At 43.8% G+C, this 20611-nt stretch overlaps 1 protein-coding gene across 3 annotated transcripts in view; it reads right to left on the bottom strand.

Moving 5' to 3' along the window:
- Positions 1-13729: 13729 nt before the first annotated feature.
- TYW5 (tRNA-yW synthesizing protein 5) overlaps positions 13730-20611 on the bottom strand; it is a 32270-nt gene continuing 25388 nt past the window's right edge. For all 3 annotated transcript variants that reach the window (XM_040440963.1, XM_040440961.1, XM_040440962.1), the window contains 2 exons: positions 19463-19579; positions 13730-13992 (listed from right to left, as the gene is read on the bottom strand). In XM_040440963.1, coding sequence (XP_040296897.1) covers positions 13736-13992; positions 19463-19579 — 374 coding nt within the window. In that variant the 3' untranslated portion in view covers positions 13730-13735. The remainder of the gene's footprint in view (positions 13993-19462; positions 19580-20611) is intronic.

The raw sequence follows: 20611 nt of genomic DNA, 5'->3' as shown, positions 1-20611 counted from the left end.
CTCATCAAAATTCGTCATTTGAAAGTACCATTAATGACGTGCGTGCATTTCGGCATACACAATCAGCGCCCAAACATAAAGCATCATAGATCATTTGACCAGTGGGTGGGCTAGAATTAGCGGTTGTAAGACGGGTCCTAAAATGTTCCCACATAAGGGCCATCTGGCGGAGGCCTAAGGCTGGAATCGCGAGCGCAGTGATGCAGTATTTTGAGCCAAAGCCAGGAGAAGATTCAAAGTAAATGGCAAATCTAAAAGAAGCTGCATGTGCGTTCCCAGCCTTACACAAGCACATCCAGGGGCTGGTCTATACTGCTATATACGGCTTCTGGTGATCTTAGTAGGTACAGCATAAAACTTTGTTCACATCTGCCTCGAGGCTCCGTCAGAAATACTGGACAAAAAAGACCAGTAAATGAGGGACTGTCTCACCCAGGGATCAGCAACCTCCAACACTCCAGCTGCCATGAAACTACAACTCCCAGCATGCAAACATGCTTGGCTGTTCTTCTAAGGGTGCATGCAAATGACCGTATGTATTTTGCGGTCCGCAAAAAATACGGATGACGTCCGTGTATTTTGCGGAACAGCTGGTCCCTAATAGAACAGTCCTATCCTTGTCTGTTATGTGGACAATAATGGAACATGTTCTATTTTTTGGTGGAATGGAATGCACACGGAGTAACTTCAGGTTTTTTTTTGTGTTTGTTTTTTGCAGACCCATTAAAATGAATGGTTCTGCATACGGTCTGACACAGAAAGAAAATACGTTTATGTGCATGAGCCCTAACTCCCATAGAAGTGAGTGAAGCATTCTGGAAGTTGTAGTTTCTGAACAGCTGGAGTGCCGGAGGTTGCTGGTCCCTGGTTCTAACCCATTACAAGGGGGTCTGGTGCCGTTACTTTTAGTTATGATCTGGCACTTATTTTTGTTGTTCTGTTCCTATAATGGAGCAGAACAATGGAAATCATTAGCGGTAATGTAAATGCCGCCATATGCTGATTTATTTATTTTTAAAATGTTACAGTAGATTTACTTTAAAGGGGTGGTATGAGAGTATAATACACCAGCCATCTATATTTTACTTTTCCTGCAGTGGTGACATGGCGTACATACATGTGACTACTGAAGCCCACCATTGGACCGCGTGGTCACATGCTGTACATACTTGCATCAGTGCCGAGGTCTGTGATTGCCTGCAGTGGTCATGTATATGTGCAACATGTCATTGCTGTAGAAAAACCAACCGCAGACAAGTGGGACCACCTCCAATATCAGTTCTGGATTTTACACGTAGGTCATGGCAGATTTGTTATTGGACAACCCCTTTAAGGACACATTTGTAGTGCAAATGTAACCACCTCCTCTTTTCGTATAAGATGACAGATCGGGGACCTCAGTTCCACATCTGCTGTGGCAAAAAACCTCATTGCATGTTTTGTAGTGTTGGTTTATGCCCATGCGGTTTTCCTTTATTGATCTGCTTGTGATGCCTTTGTATTCTTTCTTTTGCAGCAAAATATTAGTATGCAATGGCCATCAATGCAATGCTATACAGCAGGGGTAGGCAACCTCCGGCACTCCAGATGTTGTAAAACTACAACTCCCAGCATGCATACTTCCTCTGCTCTTCTCAGAACTCTCACAGAAATGAATGGAGCATGCTGGGAATTGTAGTTTTGCAACAGCTGGAGTGCCGGAGGTTGCTGACCCCTGCTATACAGCATAGACTAAACTTCAGCACGGGGCTGATTTTCCTGTGTCTTTCCTGGTCATTTTCAGCATTCCATGTTTGTAATGTGAAATAAATGTGTAGGATTCGGCTATGAATGTGTCCTGCACGAACAGCTTCAGTGAGGCCTTGATTGTATGCAGAGTTAGGGCTCACGGCCGTTGTGCGTCCGTTCCGTGCATTGGGGACCGCAATTTGCAGTCCCCAATGCACGGGCAACATCCGTGTGGCGGCAGGGACAAATTGAGACCCATTCAACTTAAATGGGTCCGTGATCGGTTCGCACTGTAAAAAAATAGAACATGTTCTATTTTTTTGCAGTGTGGAGGCACGGACAGAAGCACCACGGAAGCACTCCGATCCATGCTTCCGTTCCGCACTACATCTCCCGGATTGCAGACCCATTCAAGTGAATGATGCGTGTGCATGAGCCCTTAGAGGGAAGTCAGTATTTTAAAAGAAAATTGGTTTCTATTCATTGTCATCACTCTAGGTAAATAAAAAGATCTGGCAGCACTCGCATGTGTGGACTGATGTTTCTTAATCCAAATGCTTTTACGTAGAGTTGAAATAAAACAAGCGATATACAGCAAATTTCTGTTAATCTGGCATCAGTGGATCATGGTAGGTGCCGAATAGACATGTCACTTGGGGTGATAGTAAAAATAAAGAAACACTGGGGATCTGATAAACTGAACATACAATGTCCTCTCCGACGACAGGAGATGTCTGGAAACGCTAATCAGTGTATGTCTTCTACAGGCACGAGTGACTCAAGGAAAACCACCACTTGGCGCTCACATCATGTAGTCTCCTTCAGCCAGTCCGCATAATTGCTTCTTCTGGGGGAATACTCGGGCTTGGACTGGCCCACAGGGGTTCAAGTTGGTGGGCCCCTGAGCAAGGAGGGCTACTAGTCTCCCACCCCTTGCACAAGTAGCAAAAACCACAGTAGACTTACTGCACTACCTATAGATAAGCAGTGTACAGCACCTCAACCAGCCTAAGTTCATATAAAAAACTGGGTGGTTTATTTAAGAAACTACCCAGTTTATTACTGTAGATGTGATCAGCTGGCTGAGAAGTCTTATAGGTACAAGGGCAAGTCGGCCAGTGTCCTCTTTACCCAGTGACCTAACTTCTCAAATTTGCTGCAGGGACCCCATAATCAATCATCTTGCTGTGTGAGCAGGAAGTATTTGAATTTATCCCAATGGAGGGCCCTCGAATTATTATTATTTTTTTTTATTATACTGGTTGGCCCTAGGCAATCCAGTGGGGCACTACAGGGGGCATTATAAATACTGGGGGCTACAAGACACAGTATCCAGTGTAGGTTAAAGGCAGGGCTTGTAGAGTGCAATGGCCAGCGTATGGTGTAGGAGTCAGAAAAAATACAGTAAAAATCTCTTATTACTGTACAGCAAAATGGGAATTGAAGTTCGGCTAACTATAGCAAAAAAGAGTTCCAAATGTACATCGTGCAATTCTCTCCTAGATAGCAGTGGATTTATTTAGGCAAGGATAGGAGTTATGGCCCTCTTTGTACTCTTTCTCGCTAAAGTCTCTCAGTTGAATCTATGGCTGGCAACAGAATATCGGCAGTAATGGCTGTAATGTCCATTGCAGGAAACAAGGGTTTGATGGCACATCTGGCCAGGTGTGAAGGGTGTCTTCACAGTGTCCCTCACTGCAGTAAAGTCTGAATGGCTTTAGTCACAGATTACCTTGCTGACTCCGGTGCTTGACCATACAGATGGGGCGTGGATCCTTGTTACCCACCCACCTTCCTGCAAAGGACTGAGCCAGGATTATTAACCCTTGGCTGTGCCCATCCATACATGGCTATGCTGGGTCCCATACATGGCAAAACAATACTTACCATAACATTAAATGACATTAGATTAAAGAATCCTGGCAGATGACTCACTTACTTGTGGCATCATAATGGCAATGGCTAATTTACATATGAAGACATAATCAGCGGCGGGTAAAAATGGAGATGACGCACTGACCCCAGCCACAGTCTCCAGGGCTGGCTCTTACCATTAGGCTAGGGCTACACAACGACATGTGTCGCATGACAATAACTCGCGCAACACATAGGGAACAACTACACTGCAACATATGTTGCATGACATTTTTATAATGATAGTCTATGGTGTCGCACTGCGACACGCGACATGCTGCGACGCGAAAGTCGCAGAAAAATCCATCTTGGACCATAGACTATCGTTCTAAAAATTGTTACATGTCGTTGTGTAGCCCTAGCCTTAGGGGCCTGTGTTGCGCATCAGAAGACCAGTTCAGGTAAGTTTGGCTGCTTTTCTCCTCGTGTTTTGGAATTGTTTTGCTGATCTTTGTTTTCTTTCTTTTCAATACAATGTGAGAGCTGTGTGTGACCCTCTGTGGCCCCCGAACAGCTGCCTGAGGTGCAACACTCCCTTAAAGGTCCAGAGCCACAGACATCAAAGACCATTTTATAATAAAGTTTTTTGTGTGTTTCTTTAAAAAATAAAAATAAATTGTTGTGTTTTTTTTCTTAAATATAAAGGGGTTGCCTCATCTCAGACAATGGGGGCATATTGCTATGATATGCCCCCATTGCCTTAAAGGTGTGGGGTCCCACTGCTGGGACCTGCACCTATATCGGGAACGGAGCCTCCATTGTCTGAGATGAGACAACCCCTTTAAATTGTGCCATTTCTCCTGTGCCCGTTTTCTATAGGTATCCTAGTGGTGTATTGAACAGGTACAGAGTGGAACCCTTGAGGTATATGTAACCAATGAACTCCAAAGAGGAAATTTATTAAAGGGATATCCCTATGTGGGACATTTATAGCATACCGCTAAGATATGCCATAAGTGTCAGATAGGTGGGACAGGTCTTAAAGTGAACAGAGAGCACCTTGCACCTCCTATCTATTCACTGGTTTAAAAAAAATATTTTTGAACTATATGATTCAGATAAGGTCATATCCGATGAAGAGATGAATTCATATCTGGATTTTTATCTCTCTTCCAGTTCTTACTGATACTCAGAGGGAGTTTTTAGATCTAGATCCCTCTTTAGAGGAGCTAGAGGCCGCATTCAAGGCATGTTCGGGAAATTCTTCCCCCGGGTCGATTGGACTCCCATATGAATTCTATCGCAAATATGGTGGTAATACTCTCCCTCGTTTGTTGAGGGTATTTTTAGGATCATTCAAGGAAGGTAGCTTTCCAGAATCAATGACAGAGGCCGTAATAATATTAGTACTGGAAAAAAGCAAAGGACCCCTTAGATATGGGGTCATATAGGCCTATTTCCTTACTTAATACAGATAAGAAGCTTCTCTCAAGAATTCTGGCTACAAGGCTTTCCAAAGTTATTACGGTACATCAATTGTACATCCTGATCAAAATGGATTTATTCCCAATAAGGGTACTCATTATAATTTACATAGTCTTTTTGCAGTCCTTCAGTGGGGTCTCTTGCTCCATTCCGTCTCTAGACCACCTCTAAGGCGTTTGACAGGGTGGAGTGGGGATTCCTTTGGAAGGTTTTGGGAAGGATGTGATTTGGCACAAAATTTCTAAATCTGATTAAGCTCTTGTAGAAGTCCCCTACTGCAAGATTGAATATCAATGGGAGCTTGATGGAGAGCTTCTCTTTGAGTAGAGGCACCCGTCAGGGATGTCCACTTTCCCCATTGTTATTCGATATTTACTCGCCGCCAGAGTTAGGCAGGACCCTGGGATTGAGGGGTTTGGGATATTAGGAGGAGAGGACCACACTAGTACCTCACTTCCCGAACCTATTTATATAGTTAATGCCTTTGGTGCAGTTTCGGGTTTTGATATCAATTGGTCAAAGACGACTTTTATGCATGTGGATTGACTTGACTATTCTATTGAGGGGCTCTTAAGTTTACTTAGGATTTCTGATTCATTTGAATATTTGGGCATGACTATATCCCCTAAAGTTGAAGATTATTTACGGTACATCTAAGGCTTCATGCACACGACTGTTCCGTTTTTTTCTTTGCGGTCCGCAAATTGCGGATCCGCAAAACACGGAAGCCGTCCGTGTGCCTCCGAAATTTGCAGAACGGAACAGACGGTCCATTGTAGAAATGCCTATTCTTGTCCGCAAAACGGACAAGAATAGGACATGTTATATTTTTTATTTTGTGGGGCCACGGAACGGAGCAACGGATGCGGACAGCACACGGAGTGCTGTCCGCATCTTTTGTGGCCCCATTAAAGTGAATGGGTCCGCACCCGAGCCGCAAAAACTGCGGCTCGGATGCGGACCAGAACAACGGTCGTGTGCATGAGGCCTAAATCTCATTTGTTTGATAAGTAAGTTGAGGTCAAAAGTGACGATATGGCTTCAACTTCCTTTATCTAGAGCTGACAGGATATCCCTGGTTAAGATGGTGATATTACCCCAACTCCTCTATATTCTTAGGAACTCCCCAGTGTGGATTGAGGATAAGTTCTTTAAGTTAATTGAGAAAATTATTAATGATCTACTGTGGGGAAGAAAGCGGGTGAGGCTTAAATTGGAATATCTTTATAAGTCAATTGAACAGGGAGGCCTGAACCTTCCCTATTTTAAGGGTTATTTTATAGCTTCACAGCTTTGGCTTTATAACCACTGGGAGGAAAGTCCACTATGTAGGAAATTGGTGAGTAGATCTACATATGATAATATGTTTACATTATTAGAGTCTGGGCCATTATCTAGAGTTCAACAGGATTATAGGGAATCTAGGAAATCATTTAGGAAGACGTGGAGCACTATTAGAGGTTGGATGGGAATAAAAGGATCTCTTCAGTGTATGCCTCTTTGGCATAATTACTAGAGATGAGCGAATCAAAGTTGACGAAGTGGAATTCGATCTGAATTTCTGGAAAAATTTGATTAGCACCGAAGCCAAATTTCCTCACGCTTCGTGGTAACGAATTGCATTTTTTCCTAAAATGGCTCACACACCTCTGATGCCATATATTTTTCAACGTTGATTCTAAGCTTTTTGAGAACCAGTAAACCTGTCTGTCCTTTTCAACACACTCCTGAAATACTCTGTGCTGCTGGGGACCCTGCTCTTTCCACCTTGTAACTCTTAGTCCACAATCTTCAACAAGATCAGCACACTCCTCTCCTGAAATACTCTGCACTGCTGAGGAATCCTGCTCCTTTCACTCTTAGTGTGTGATATGCTACTCATCTTTTTATTTTTATTTAAAATTGTATTAGAAATTCAAACAATACAATTCACCAAAAACAAAACATTATTATATTATTTTTCCCCTTTAAACCCTACCCCCCTGTTCATACACAACCAACCCTCTTCCTTGTGATGCGTCTCCCATCCCCCCATCAATCAGATAAAAAGAGGGATAATGAGGGAGTGTATGCAATAAAACCTTAAATCTTCCATTCTCCCAAAATTTTTGTCAATTTCTCTGCCTATATAGAATGTTTTCATATCTCTTAGGGCTCATGCACACGACCGTAAGGCTTTTTCATTGTCTTGTGGTCCGTTTTTTGTTTCCGTTTCCTAACCGTTTTTCCGTATGCCATATACATTATACAGTAATTACATAGAAAAAATTGGGATGGGCATAACATTTTCAATAGAGGGTTCCGCAAAAACGGAATGGATACGGAAGACATACGGATGCATTTCCGTATGTGTTCGGTTTTTTTTGCGGACCAATTGACTTGAATGGAGCCAAGCACCGTGATTTGCAGACAAGAATAGGACACGTTCTATCTTTTCACTGTACGGAAATACTGAAACGGAATGCACACGGAGACACTTCAGTTTTTTTTTGCTGAACCATTGAAATGAATGGTTCAGTATATGTCCCGCATACTGAACTCTAAAAACGGCCAGTATACTGAACGCAAAATACGGTCGTGTGCATGAGCCCTTAATCTTATTAACCAGGTTAACCCATGAAGTAATACTTGGAGTATTTCAAGAAAACCAAACCCTAGCAATCAAAATTCTCGCCAAGAACATTATTTTAATAATAATGAATTGTCCCATTGTGTCGTCAGCCTCCACTGCAGGGACAATTCACAGTGCCCCTCTAGCATACCACATGTGCAGGACACGGTGGTATCACGCTGTTCTGCACCTCGTTTGCTCTACAGACAGGATCTGTTTTTGGGGGGTTATTGTTCTGACGGAAGGGCAAAATAATGAGTGACGTCAACACACACTTACTGCTGACACCCTCTCCATTCTGTCGGGGGGGGGGGCTCTACTTGTATAAGCATTTAATAGAACAGGTTCTTTAGACATCTATGTGGAATCAGCTGATGACGGTGTAAAAGGAGTGCGCTTCTTCTTGACGCTAAGGCCCCTTTCACACGGGCGAGTATTCCGCGTGGATGCGATGCGTGAGGTGAACGCATTGCACCCGCACTGAATACCGACCCATTCATTTCTATGGGGCTGTTCACATGAGCGGTGATTTTCACGCATCACTTGTGCGTTGCGTGAAAATCGCAGCATGCTCTATATTCTGCGTTTTTCACGCAACGCAGGCCCCATAGAAGTGAATGGGGTTGCGTGAAAATCGCAAGCATCCGCAAGCAAGTGCGACTGCGGTGCGATTTTCACGCATCGGTTGCTAGGAGACGACCGGGATGGAGACCCGATCATTATTATTTTCCCTTATAACATGGTTATAAGGGAAAATAATAGCATTCTGAATACAGAATGCATAGTAAAATAGCGCTGGAGGGGTTAAAAAAAAATAAAAAATTATTTAACTCACCTTAGTCTACTTGATCGCGCAGCCCAGCATCTCCTTCTGTCTCCTTTGCTGAACAGGACCTGTGGTGACGTCACTCCGCTCATCACATGATCTTTTACCATGGTGATGGATCATGTGATGATTGGAGTGACGTCACCACAGGTCCTGTTCAGCAAAGGAGACAGAAGGAGATGCCGGGCTGCGCGATCAAGTGGATTAAGGTGAGTTAAATAATTTTTAAAAAAATTTTAACCCCTCCAGCGCTATTTTACTATGCATTCTGTATTCAGAATGCTATTATTTTCCCTTATTACCATGTTATAAGGGAAAATAATACAATCTACAGAACACCGATCCCAAGCCCGAACCTCTGTGAAGAAGTTCGGGTTTGGGTACCAAACATGCGTGATTTACAATGTTTTGCACTCGCGCGGAAAAATCGCGGGTGTTCCCGTAACGCACCCGCACCTTTACCCGCCATGCCCGTCTGAAAGAGGCCTTACATTGACCTGTAAGGCTGAGTTCACACTTGAGTTATTTGGTCAGTTTTGGCCCTGCGACTGCCCAAATATGCACTGATTCTAAGAGCAAGACCTGTCATTTGACCATGGCATCTGAAAGGAAAAATGTATGCGCTTATGGCTGATCGCATACATGTGCCATGGGTCTCTGCTATTTAAAATAGCAGAAACCCTGTGGCTAAGGTGCCCGCTGCACGTGCGAGCGGGAGCCATGTTTGGGGACCGGACTTCCGCTGTACATGTACGGCGGAGGTCAATAAATATGAGAGAATCTTATATAAACAAAGAAATATTGAGGAGATATGGGGGATTTGGAAACCTTATGTTTTCCTGCCTTCACCCCACTGTTATCCTTTCTCAGTCTTTGGTGACGGACGGGATGAGAGACGCATTGCAAGGAACGGGGAGGAAGGGGGGGACTATTGGGGTTAAAATAAGAAATTTAATAATGTTGAAGACTAAATTGTATAGAAAATAATTCTGTATGCTTTTTCTTTTTCAATAAAAATAATTAATAAAAAATATATATATATATACAGTACAGACCAAAAGTTTGGACACACCTTCTCATTCAAAGAGTTTTCTTTATTTTCATGACTATGAAGGCATCAAAACTATGAATTAACACATGTGGAATTATATACATAACAAACAAGTGTGAAACAACTGAAAATATGTCATATTCTAGGTTCTTCAAAGTAGCCACCTTTTGCTTTGATTACTGCTTTGCACACTCTTGGCATTCTCTTGATGAGCTTCAAGAGGTAGTCCCCTGAAATGGTCTTCCAACAGTCTTGAAGGAGTTCTCAGAGATGCTTAGCACTTGCCTTCACTCTGCGGTCCAGCTCACCCCAAACCATCTCGATTGGGTTCAGGTCCGGTGACTGTGGAGGCCAGGTCATCTGGCGCAGCACCCCATCACTCTCCTTCATGGTCAAATAGCCCTTACTTTCAAAGTTTTCCCAATTTTTCGGCTGACTGACTGACCTTCATTTCTTAAAGTAATGATGGCCACTCGTTTTTCTTTACTTAGCTGCTTTTTTCTTGCCATAATACAAATTCTAACAGTCCTACTGAATAGACTGTTAGAATTTGTATTATGGCAAGAAGAAAGCAGCTAAGTAAAGAAAAACGAGTGGCCATCATTACTTTAAGAAATGAAGGTCAGTCAGTCAGCCGAAAAATTGGGAAAACTTTGAAAGTAAGGGCTATTTGACCATGATGGAGAGTAATGGGGTGCTGCGCCAGATGACCTGGCCTCCACAGTCACCGGACCTGAACCCAAACGAGATGGTTTGGGGTGAGCTGGACCGCAGAGTGAAGGCAAGTGCTAAGCATCTCTGAGAACTCCTTCAAGACTGTTGGAAGACCATTTCAGGGGACTACCTCTTGAAGCTCATCAACAGAATGCCAAGAGTGTGCAAAGCAGTAATCAAAGCAAAAGGTGGCTACTTTGAAGAACCTAGAATATGACATATTTTCAGTTGTTTCACACTTGTTTGTTATGTATATAATTCCACATGTGTTAATTCATAGTTTTGATGCCTTCATAGTCATGAAAATAAAGAAAACTCTTTGAATGAGAAGGTGTGTCCAAACTTTTGGTCTGTACTGTATATATATGCCATAAGTGTCAGATAGGTGGGACAGGTCTTAAAGTGAACAGAGAGCAGCTTGCACCTCCTATCTATTCACTGGTTTAAACTTCCTAAAATTGCCAATCATATCATGTGTGATACTGTCTGCTGAGCTGCTGTATCTAATCCTATCATATGTGGTACTGTCTGCTGAAGTGTGTATCTACCGTAATCTTCTTCCAAAATGCCCTCATTAGTATTTATAGTGCTCCCTGTAGTGGCCCAATATTTATAATTCCCCCTGTAGTGGCCCCAATCAGGCTTGGAATGGCCCACAGGGGTACAGGTGAATCCCCCAGTGGGCCCCTGCACAAGTAGCACATAACACAGTACTACCTACCTATAGCTAAGCAGTGTACAGCACATTAACCAGCCTAAGTTCATATAAAGAAAAAACTCTGTAGATTATTTAAGAAACTACCCAGTTTATTATTATAGCTGTGATCAGGTGGCTGTGAAGTCTTAAAGGTACAAGGGCAATTTGGCCAGTGTCCTCTTTTCCCCAGGACCTACCTTCTTAAAGTCGGTGCAGGGACCTCCTTAATCAATCATCTTGTGGCTCCTTGCTGCTGTCTACAGCTGTGTGAGCAGGAAATATTGAATGTATCCCAATGGAGGGCCCCTGAAATAAATTTTATTGGTGGAGCCTAGGCAACCCAGTCGGACACTGCGAATACTGATTGGCTGAAGTACACGTGCAGTATATTACAGCTGTGTAATGTATTAGCAGCACCTATGGCGTCTGCAGGACAGTGTACACTGCAGCACACATTCTGAATAAAGGGCCCTGCCAACAGTGTGAGTCATGATGAAGCTATACTGTGAGCTGTCTATGCCAGTACCCTTATGCCCTCCATTAGTGTTTGCTACAATGCCCACCACCCAACAGGGTCAACCAATGCTGTACATCACAATGCCGTTAAGACACCTTTTTCTGCAGTACCAAAAGGCTAAGAAGTGAACAGACCCTTTCCTTGTAGAAAGTGAATAACCCGTTAACAATTCATCTTTTTTACTGTCAAGATTAAGAACCTGCTTTATCTGTATTATCTTTTTTTTCTTATTTGTATTAAGTTTTTTGCTGCAGTTTTTGAAATTGTTGACTTTTTTACAAGAGAAACACCTATTTAACTGCACAAGAAATCGCATGGGGGTTTCATATGCGGTTTCAAGTGCACCCAACTGCATCATCTGAATTCACCCTATGGCCTGGGTTACCTGGAGACTTTGTAGTGCGACTGATTAATTGTAACTATTGAGCTGCAGTCCAAAGGAATACTGTATATCGAGTTACTGTATATGTTATCTTGTAAACTACAGAAAGTCTATGTAGCTGGTCCTCAAACAAACTTCTTTACTTACAGGTTATCTCATGAAAAATATTGAAATGCTTACATCCACAGTTACTCCAGAAATAATGTTAGTATAGCACCACCTGCTGTTTCTATTGAACAGCCTCTCTGTGTCCACCCCAGCAAACTTAGCAGTGAAGATGCTGCACTCAGCTCACCAGGAATCAATCCAAATACCCAAAGTATCACAGAGAAATGCAAGGCTGAGCGTGTGTCCACAATGGCATGTTTACTCAGGTGGACAGAGAAAAGCTGTTCAATAGCAACAGCAGGTGTCGCTATACTAACATTAGTTATTCCTTGATATTCCAGAAATAATCTTTATTTATATAGCACCACCATATTCTGCAGCATTTTACAGTTTAGTGGGTACAAGGGCATTATCTAAGTGTTTTATACCCCTTAATACCTGTTTTTCACCCTTTAACACCTATACAGGGATCTGGACTCCGCTGCGGGGCAACCACCAGCTTGCTGTTCTGTTGACTGCTGACCCATGGGGGTCAAAAGACACTGGTCCGAACACTGAGGGGTCAGGCAAAACTGTAGTCAGGGACAAGCTGAGGTCTGGGCAGGCAAAGTTTGTGCAATTCAAAGTCAGTCTGAGGGTCGGGGCAGGCAGGTCAGGGTCAGTATGGAGATCAGGCAGAGGTCAGGTCACACAGAAGTCGGTACACGGGAGAGAGAAACATATAGCACACTTTTGCAGGGAACTAGAACCCAGGCACCCTCCCACAGGGAAAAGTGCCTTAAATACATTAGTGAGTTGCGCCGTAGGCTGGAACTATTAAGGGGGTGCATGTGTGCATCTGCAGTCTTCATGGAGTGGATCGAGAAGAGCTAATCCAGCAGACCAAGCCTACTGGGCAGGAGGAGAGGGTTGATGGCAGGTCCAAATCACCAGTAACTTGGAGTGGAGGAATCAGCAGCCATGCACTCTGGGAGGCGGCAGGCACACAGGAATATTGTTTGATAAAGGCATCAGATTCTAAGGGTGGTTGTAAATAGGGAAGAGTCAGATTGGGGAATATAAGTCTGCCTGAAAAAATGTGCTTGTAGGGCACTTTTAAAACTAAGGAAGTTGAAAATTAACCTGATTGTCCAAGGTATTGCATTCCCGAGAACTGGTGCAGCTCTAGAAAAGTCTGGAAGTCTTGGTTTAAATTATGGAGGATGTTAATCTTTGATCACTAACAGAATGTAGAGGGTCTGTAGAGTTATAAACAGAAATGAAGAAGGTGCAGCACTGTGGAGAGCTTTGTGGGTGAAGGATAGGAGTTTGAACTGTATTATGTAAAGGATGGGCAACCAGTGAAGCGACTGGCACATGCCAGAGGCATCGGTGCAGCAGATGGACATAATAATTAGCCTGGCTGCTAAATTTAGGATAGATGGAAAGGGGGGGGGGGGGGGGGGGGGGAGATTTTAGTGAGGGGAAGAAAGACTGGTATTGAGTAGTCAAGATGAAAATGAATCAGAGCAACAATAATAGTTTGGGTTGTTTCCACCATCAGAAAAGGAAGTATTCTGGAGATGTTCTTGAGCTGCAAGTGATATGAGCATGGGGCTAAGTTTACATAAGAAATTTTCACTATATTCAATCTACAAGGTTTTATATAAGAAAGTTTCTTTGCGGCAATGGCAAGGACTGTCCACTACAAGAGGACATGTCACATCCAGTACTTTCCTAGTTGTGAAAGGTGCAATTCAACAACGTCTCTGTGTGACAACATTTATTCAAAGTTTGTACTGTAGGCTTTATTCTGTATCCTCAATACCATTTTCCTAGCATAAAAATCTTTATATTCCTCAGGCAATTCCTCAAGTGTTTTTAGTGCCCGGTCCAAAATCTGCACTGCTCTTGAGGCTGCTGTGGGGTCCTTGTTTCCATACGTATCTGTTTTATCATAGCATTCAGAGGGTAGATTCTTCCAAAAGACATTTACCCCCACTCCAAACTCCTCAGCAACTGTATTGTGAAACCAAAGGGCTAAACCAGCAAGAAGAAAAATGGTTAGTTGAGCAGATATTCTAAGACCTTACTAATCAAACTAACACACATTTGTCAAATTCATGGCCTTCCAGCTGGTGCAAAACTACAACTTCCATCATGCTCAGCTACCGGGACATTTTGGGAGTTGTAGTTTTGCAACAGCTGGAGGGCCACGAGTTTGACATCCCTGATACAACACATAAAACAAAGACATGATTACAGAATAAAAAATGTAAACAAGCAGTGCTTTCTTATGAGTCCATGGTATTCCTGGGCCCAGCCTCTCCTACCCCTGCTAAAGCTGAGTGACTTTGGCCTCTCTATAATCATTCAAAAAGGCTATACAGAAAAAAATGATATTAAAATCTATGCAATATATCAAAAAAGGCGCATCATGGCAAATATAAAAGTAGAGTGCAAACCTCAGAAGGCTGGGGTCAGAAACCTTCAAACAAATCCAAATGAAGAACAGCACTCCAAAAATCTCAGGAAAATTCAAGTGATTTATTCACCCAAAGGACAGCAACGTTTCAGTCCCTCTAGTGAACCATTATCAAGCTTGAAAACGGTTCAATGGAGGGGCTGAATCTTTGCTGTCCATTGGGTGAATAAATCATTTGCATTGTCTTCAGGATTTTTGGACTGCATCTTCTTCACCTGGATAAAGATGTAAAAAGCTTTCAATTCACAATGGCTGTTCGCGTTATCAAAGTGCCCACTTCCAACAGCTACTACCTTTGTCAGGTCAGTGAAGACCCATGTGAGTACTAAGCCCCAATAATTACAGTAAAATGTTCATCCCGTCAGCTTCATTCTACTCTGTGGCGCTGTATGGTTAGCAAATGTGCCAATCGTGTGGGCCTCCAAAGCCAAGTAGACCAGAGTGACACAGTACTCGCCTTGATTTGATCATAAACAGTAGGGATCGACCGATTATTGGTTTTGCCGATATTATCGGCCGATATTCAGGATTTTGAATGTTATCGGTATCGGCATCTATTTTGCCGATATGCCGATAACAAATCGGGAACAAAAATCGCGCTGCTGACCGCGCGATCCGTGTTCCCTCAGAAGCATGGGGGGGAGAAGGAAGCAGTGTCTCCCTCCCCCTGTGCCGCTGCCACCAATGAGAGGAGAGAGGACAAGAGGAGGGGCTGTGGCCACTGCGCCACCAATGAAGATAACTCTCTCATTAATTAATATACAGGAGGCGGGTGCTAGCTGCAGAACCACAAAGACGGCTCCCGACCTCTATGACAAGTAGCTGCGATCTGCGGTAGTCACTAACAAAGCAAGGGTTAACAGCCAAACAAGACTGTATCTTTATTGCCCTGACTCTGCCGTTTACAGAAACACCCCATATGTGGTCGTACACAACTGTACAGCCACACGGCGGGGCGTAGAGGGAAAGGAGCGCCGTGTGGTCCTGTTTCAACCCCCCTGGAGTAGAAACTCCCTAAAAGTGACCCCATTTTGGAAACTACGGGATAAGATGGCGGTTTTGTTGGGACTATTTTTAGGGTACATATGATTTTTGGTTGCTCTATATTACATTTTTGTGAGGTAAGATTACCAAAAAATGAAATTCTGAAATTTCATCTCCATTTGCCATTAACTGTTGAGGAACACCTAAAGGGTTAATAAAGTTTGTAAAATCAGTTTTGAATACCTTGAGGGGTGTAGTTTCTTAGATGGGGTCACTTTTAGGGAGTTTCTATTCTAGGGGTGCATCAGGGGGGCTTTAAAAGGGACATGGTGTCAATAAAAAAGGCCATCAAAATCGGCCTTCCAGAAACCATGTCGGTCCTTTCCTTTTGCACCCTGCGTTTTAGTGATACAGCAGTTTACGACCACAAATGTGGTGTTTCTGTAAACTGCAGTATCAAGGTAATAAATATTAAGTTTTGTTTGGTTGTTAACCCTTGCTTTGTTACCGGAAAAAACAGATTGAAATGGAAAAGTGCCCAAAATTGCTGTTTTGGCACCGTTTTTAATAATCTTTTTTGACCGTGTTAATCTGGAGGGTTAGGTCATAGGGTATTTTTATAGAGGAGATTCTTACGGACGCAGCGATACCTAATAAGTCTACTTTTTTTCCCCAATTATTTAGATTTTACACTATATTATCCTTTTTGATACCAAAATTTTTTTTGGTATCTCTAAAGTCTAAGAGTTATTTTTTGGGGGGGTTTTAGTCGATTATCTTATGTAGGGGCTCATTTTTTGCGGGATGAGAGGACGGTTTTATTGGCACTATTTTGGGGGCTATATAACTTTTTGATCGCTTGCTATTAAACTTTTTGTTATGTAAGGTGACAAAAAAATTTATTTTTTTTGCACAGTTTATTTTATTATTTTTGGACCGTGTTAATCTGGGGGGTTAGGTCATGGGGTATTTTTATAGAGGAGATTATTACCGACGCAGAGATACCCAATTTGTATACTTTTTAAAATTATTTTAGTTTTTACATTTTTTTTGGGTGTCTCAAGTCTGAGAACCATAGTTTTTTTATCCGATTGTCAGTGGCTACATTAGGATATAAATTTAGTACTCAATGGAAGTGCGGTACTCCCTGAAGCAACCAATAATGCTGAGGCCCGAATGATCGGGGCACGTGTCACATTGAGTAGTGGTGTCCTTCCGTATCCCCCTCCTGTGACACACTCTGCACCTTTTTTGGGTCCGTCCCTTCTTTCCAGTATGGGGGACCACACCTGTTAAGTGTTGGCCAGGGACGATCCGGGCGCCCCCAGTTCCCGAGGTACTCTGGCCTGCTCTTTCCCGGTACGAAAAGATCAGGGCCTTGAGGACTGCCTCATAGAACTGAAGCAATGTCCTTGTGTTGCCAGCGCTCCGGGACAGCACAAAAGAGTTGTACATGGCAACCTGCACCAAGTAGACCGCAACTTTTTTGTACCATGCCCAGGTTTTGTGCATGGCATTATATGGCTTGAGGACTTGATCAAAGAGATCAACTCCTCCCATATACCGATTGTAGTCGACGATACAATTGGACGTGAGGACCGTTGCCGTAGTACCTCGCACAGGGACAGGGGTGATGCCGTTACCATGAATTTTTGGACAGTACAAGGACATCCCTCTTGTCCTTATATCTGAACAGCAACAGGTTTCCAGTGGTAAGGGCATGGGTCTCCCCCCTGGGGATACGTACCTGGAGGGGGTGGGCAGGGAGGCTGCGTTGATTTTTCCCCACGGTCCCACAAGCGGACGTGGATCTGGCGGCGAGGGACTGGAACAAGGGGATACTAGTATAAAAGTTATCCACGTAAAGGTGGTAACCCTTATTTAGCAGTAGGTGCTTAAGGTCCCACACAAGTTTCCCGTTAACACCCAGAGTGGGGGGACATTCTGGGGGGTGAATACGGGAATCTCGCCCCTCGTACACACGAAACTTGTAAGTGTACGCTGAGGTACTCTAACAAAGTTTGTACAGCTTCACGCCATACCTCGCCCGCTTTGAGGGAACATACTGGCGGAAAATGAGTCTCCCCTTGAACGCAATGAGAGACTCATCAACCGTGACCTCCCTTCCAGGTACATAGGCCTGTACAAATTTGGCCCCAAAGTGATCGATGACCGGCCTGATTTTGTACAGACGGTCATCGGTAGGATCACCTCCAGGGGGACATGCTGCATTATCTGAATAATGCAGGCATTTCCGGATGGCCTCAAACTGGGAGCGTGTCATGGCCGTACTGTAAAGTGGGGTCTGGTAGAGGACGTCCCCACTCCAGTAATGCCTGACACTAGGTTTCTTGACTAGGCCCATATGCAGCACGAGGCCCCAAAATGTCCTCATCTCGGCTGCACTGACCGGCGTCCAGCCACCGGGCCTAGCCAAAAAGGAGCCCGGGTGTTGAGCAACGAACTGTTGGGCGTACAGGTTCGTCTGCTCCACCATTAGATTTACCAGTTGGTCACTGAAAAAATGACTAAAAATGTCATTCAGTGAAGCCCACTGTGGAAATCTGGATTCCTGGTTGGCCTACAAAATCAGGAATCACGGGATCAAATCGCTCTGGGGTATACCAGACAAGTTCACCGGCAGGGGGCTCCGGAAGATTTAACTGGTGGGCCGGAAAACTAGTACGAGCCCCAGAGCTGCTCGTACTAGGGTGGGCCACAGGGTCCCTAACATGGCGGTCGCCTTTCTCCGCCTAGCGGCGTCTCGGCCGCCTTGGGGGCTCATCATCATCGCTAGATGATGAGGAGGACTCGGATGACAACAGGAAAGTGGGGTCATCCTCGTCCTCACTGGGACTCTCGGACTCAGAGGCAAGCTGCGCCTATGCCTCCTCGGCCGAGAACATCCGGCGGGCCATAGGGGAGTGTGTGTCTGCGTGTGTATGTGCGTGCGTGTAAATCTTTATTTGGTGTGTGTGGGGGCACGGGTGTTCGCAGACTTATCCCTAAAACTAAACAGAAAAAAAAAGACTAACTAAAAAAAAGGGCAAAAAATGTGATAAAAATAAAAAAATGAAAATTCTAAACCGCTGATCAACCGTCCGAAGTTGATCAGCGGTGGGGTGTGCGATGCGCCAACAGTGGCCGGACGCTAAGAGTGCCGGCCACAGTCAGCGTACGCACAACAAAACAAAAAACTGCCTGCGCCCCCTGGGGGGTCTAGGGTCACACAGCTGTGCTGTTGACCCCAGACACCCTACTTAGGGTGATGCAATAAAACTTTTTTCACACTAACTTTCCCTTTATTATCCCTGCCTAGCCCAACCTTTCCCTAGACTTTCCCTCCCTAATTACCTGCTGATTAGATGGGGGGTGCTGGGGCACAGTTCCGACGACGTGCACTGCAGCGCTCCTCTCTCCTCCGCTCCGGGACACAAAAGGAGGAGAAGAGGAACGCTGGCAACATTTGAATCTCCCGCCCGCCCACCTACCAATCAGAGGCGATGTCACATCACCTCTCAGGATCACAGGATGGCGATTGGTGGGGTAAAATCACACCACCGATCACCATCCTGTTCCGAGTTATCGGGTCCTCAGAGACCCGAATAACCCGGAAACGCAGCAAACTGCAGGTCTGAATTGACCTGCGGTTTGCTGCGATCGCCGACATGGGGGGGGGGGGGGGGCACAGGTGCTTGCTCCAGGAGATATAAACTAGCTGGGCATTGTTAGGAGTGGTGCTGGAGCTGTGGCAGAGAATGGAGAAGTGCATCAAGGGTTTGGTTAGATACAGCAACAGGAAGTGCTACATACAGGATGGGAACAGACCAGAGTGATTAGGTTTCATAGGGAATATGGGTCAGGAGAGTCCAAATTGAAACATACAAATCATGGGGAAGACATACATGAGATAATCTGCTACATGAACATATCTGTTAAAAACCATAGTAATTCTTCAAAACCCCTTTAAGCACTGTGATGTGTATTCTGTGAGCAGGAAGGATGTCTGATTCAATATGACTGAAATACAATTCCTAATACCTGGGATAAACAGCACATCTCCAGCCTGTAAGGTACATTCATATGGTCTAGCTTGTGCAAAAAGAGGATATTTGACCAGGTCTGGATTATCTACATTTAACACTTCAGATTTGTCACCTGAGAAAAGAAAACAAGTTCAATTTTGGAAACCTTATTAACTGAAATGTAAAACTACACCAGCGCTGCAAACCGATTTAGTCAAATTAATGTTAGGAATATTTTTATAACTAACACATATATATACAGTACAGACCAAAAGTTTGGACACACCTTCTCATTCAAAGAGTTTTCTTTATTTTCATGACTATGAAGGCATCAAAACTATGAATTAACACATGTGGAATTATATACATAACAAACAAGTGTGAAACAACTGAAAATATGTCATATTCTAGGTTCTTCAAAGTAGCCACCTTTTGCTTTGATTACTGCTTTGCACACTCTTGGCATTCTCTTGATGAGCTTCAAGAGGTAGTCCCCTGAAATGGTCTTCCAACAGTCTTGAAGGAGTTCCCAGAGATGCTTAGCACTTGTTGGCTCTTTGCCTTCACTCTGCGGTCCAGTTCACCCCAAACCATCTCGATTGGGTTCAGGTCCGGTGACTGTGGAGGCCAGGTCATCTGGCACAGAACCCCATCACTCTCCTTCATGGTAAAAAAACCCTTACTTTCAAAGTTTTCCCAATTTTTCGGCTGACTGGCTGACCTTGATTTCTTAAAGTAATGATGGCCACTTGTTTTTCTTTACTTAGCTGCTTTTTTCTTGCCATAATACCAATTCTAACAGTCTATTCAGTAGGACTATCAGCTGTGTATCCACCTGACTTCTCCTCAACGCAACTGATGGTCCCAACCCCATTTATAAGCAAGAAATCCCACTTATTAAACCTGACAGGGCACACCTGTGAAGTGAAAACCATTTCAGGGGACTACCTCTTGAAGCTCATCAAGAGAATGCCAAGACTGTGCAAAGCAGTAATCAAAGCAAAAGGTGGCTACTTTGAAGAACCTAGAATATGACATATTTTCAGTTGTTTCCCACTTGTTTGTTATGTATATAATTCCACATGTGTTAATTCATAGTTTTGATGCCTTCAGTGTGAATCCACAATTTTCATAGTCATGAAAATAAAGAAAACTCTTTAAATGA

The sequence above is a fragment of the Bufo bufo genome, chromosome 7, assembly GCF_905171765.1.
Source record: "Bufo bufo chromosome 7, aBufBuf1.1, whole genome shotgun sequence".
NCBI classification, from domain to species: Eukaryota; Metazoa; Chordata; class Amphibia; order Anura; family Bufonidae; genus Bufo; species Bufo bufo.
This window is presented reverse-complemented; position numbering and strand designations above follow the sequence as displayed.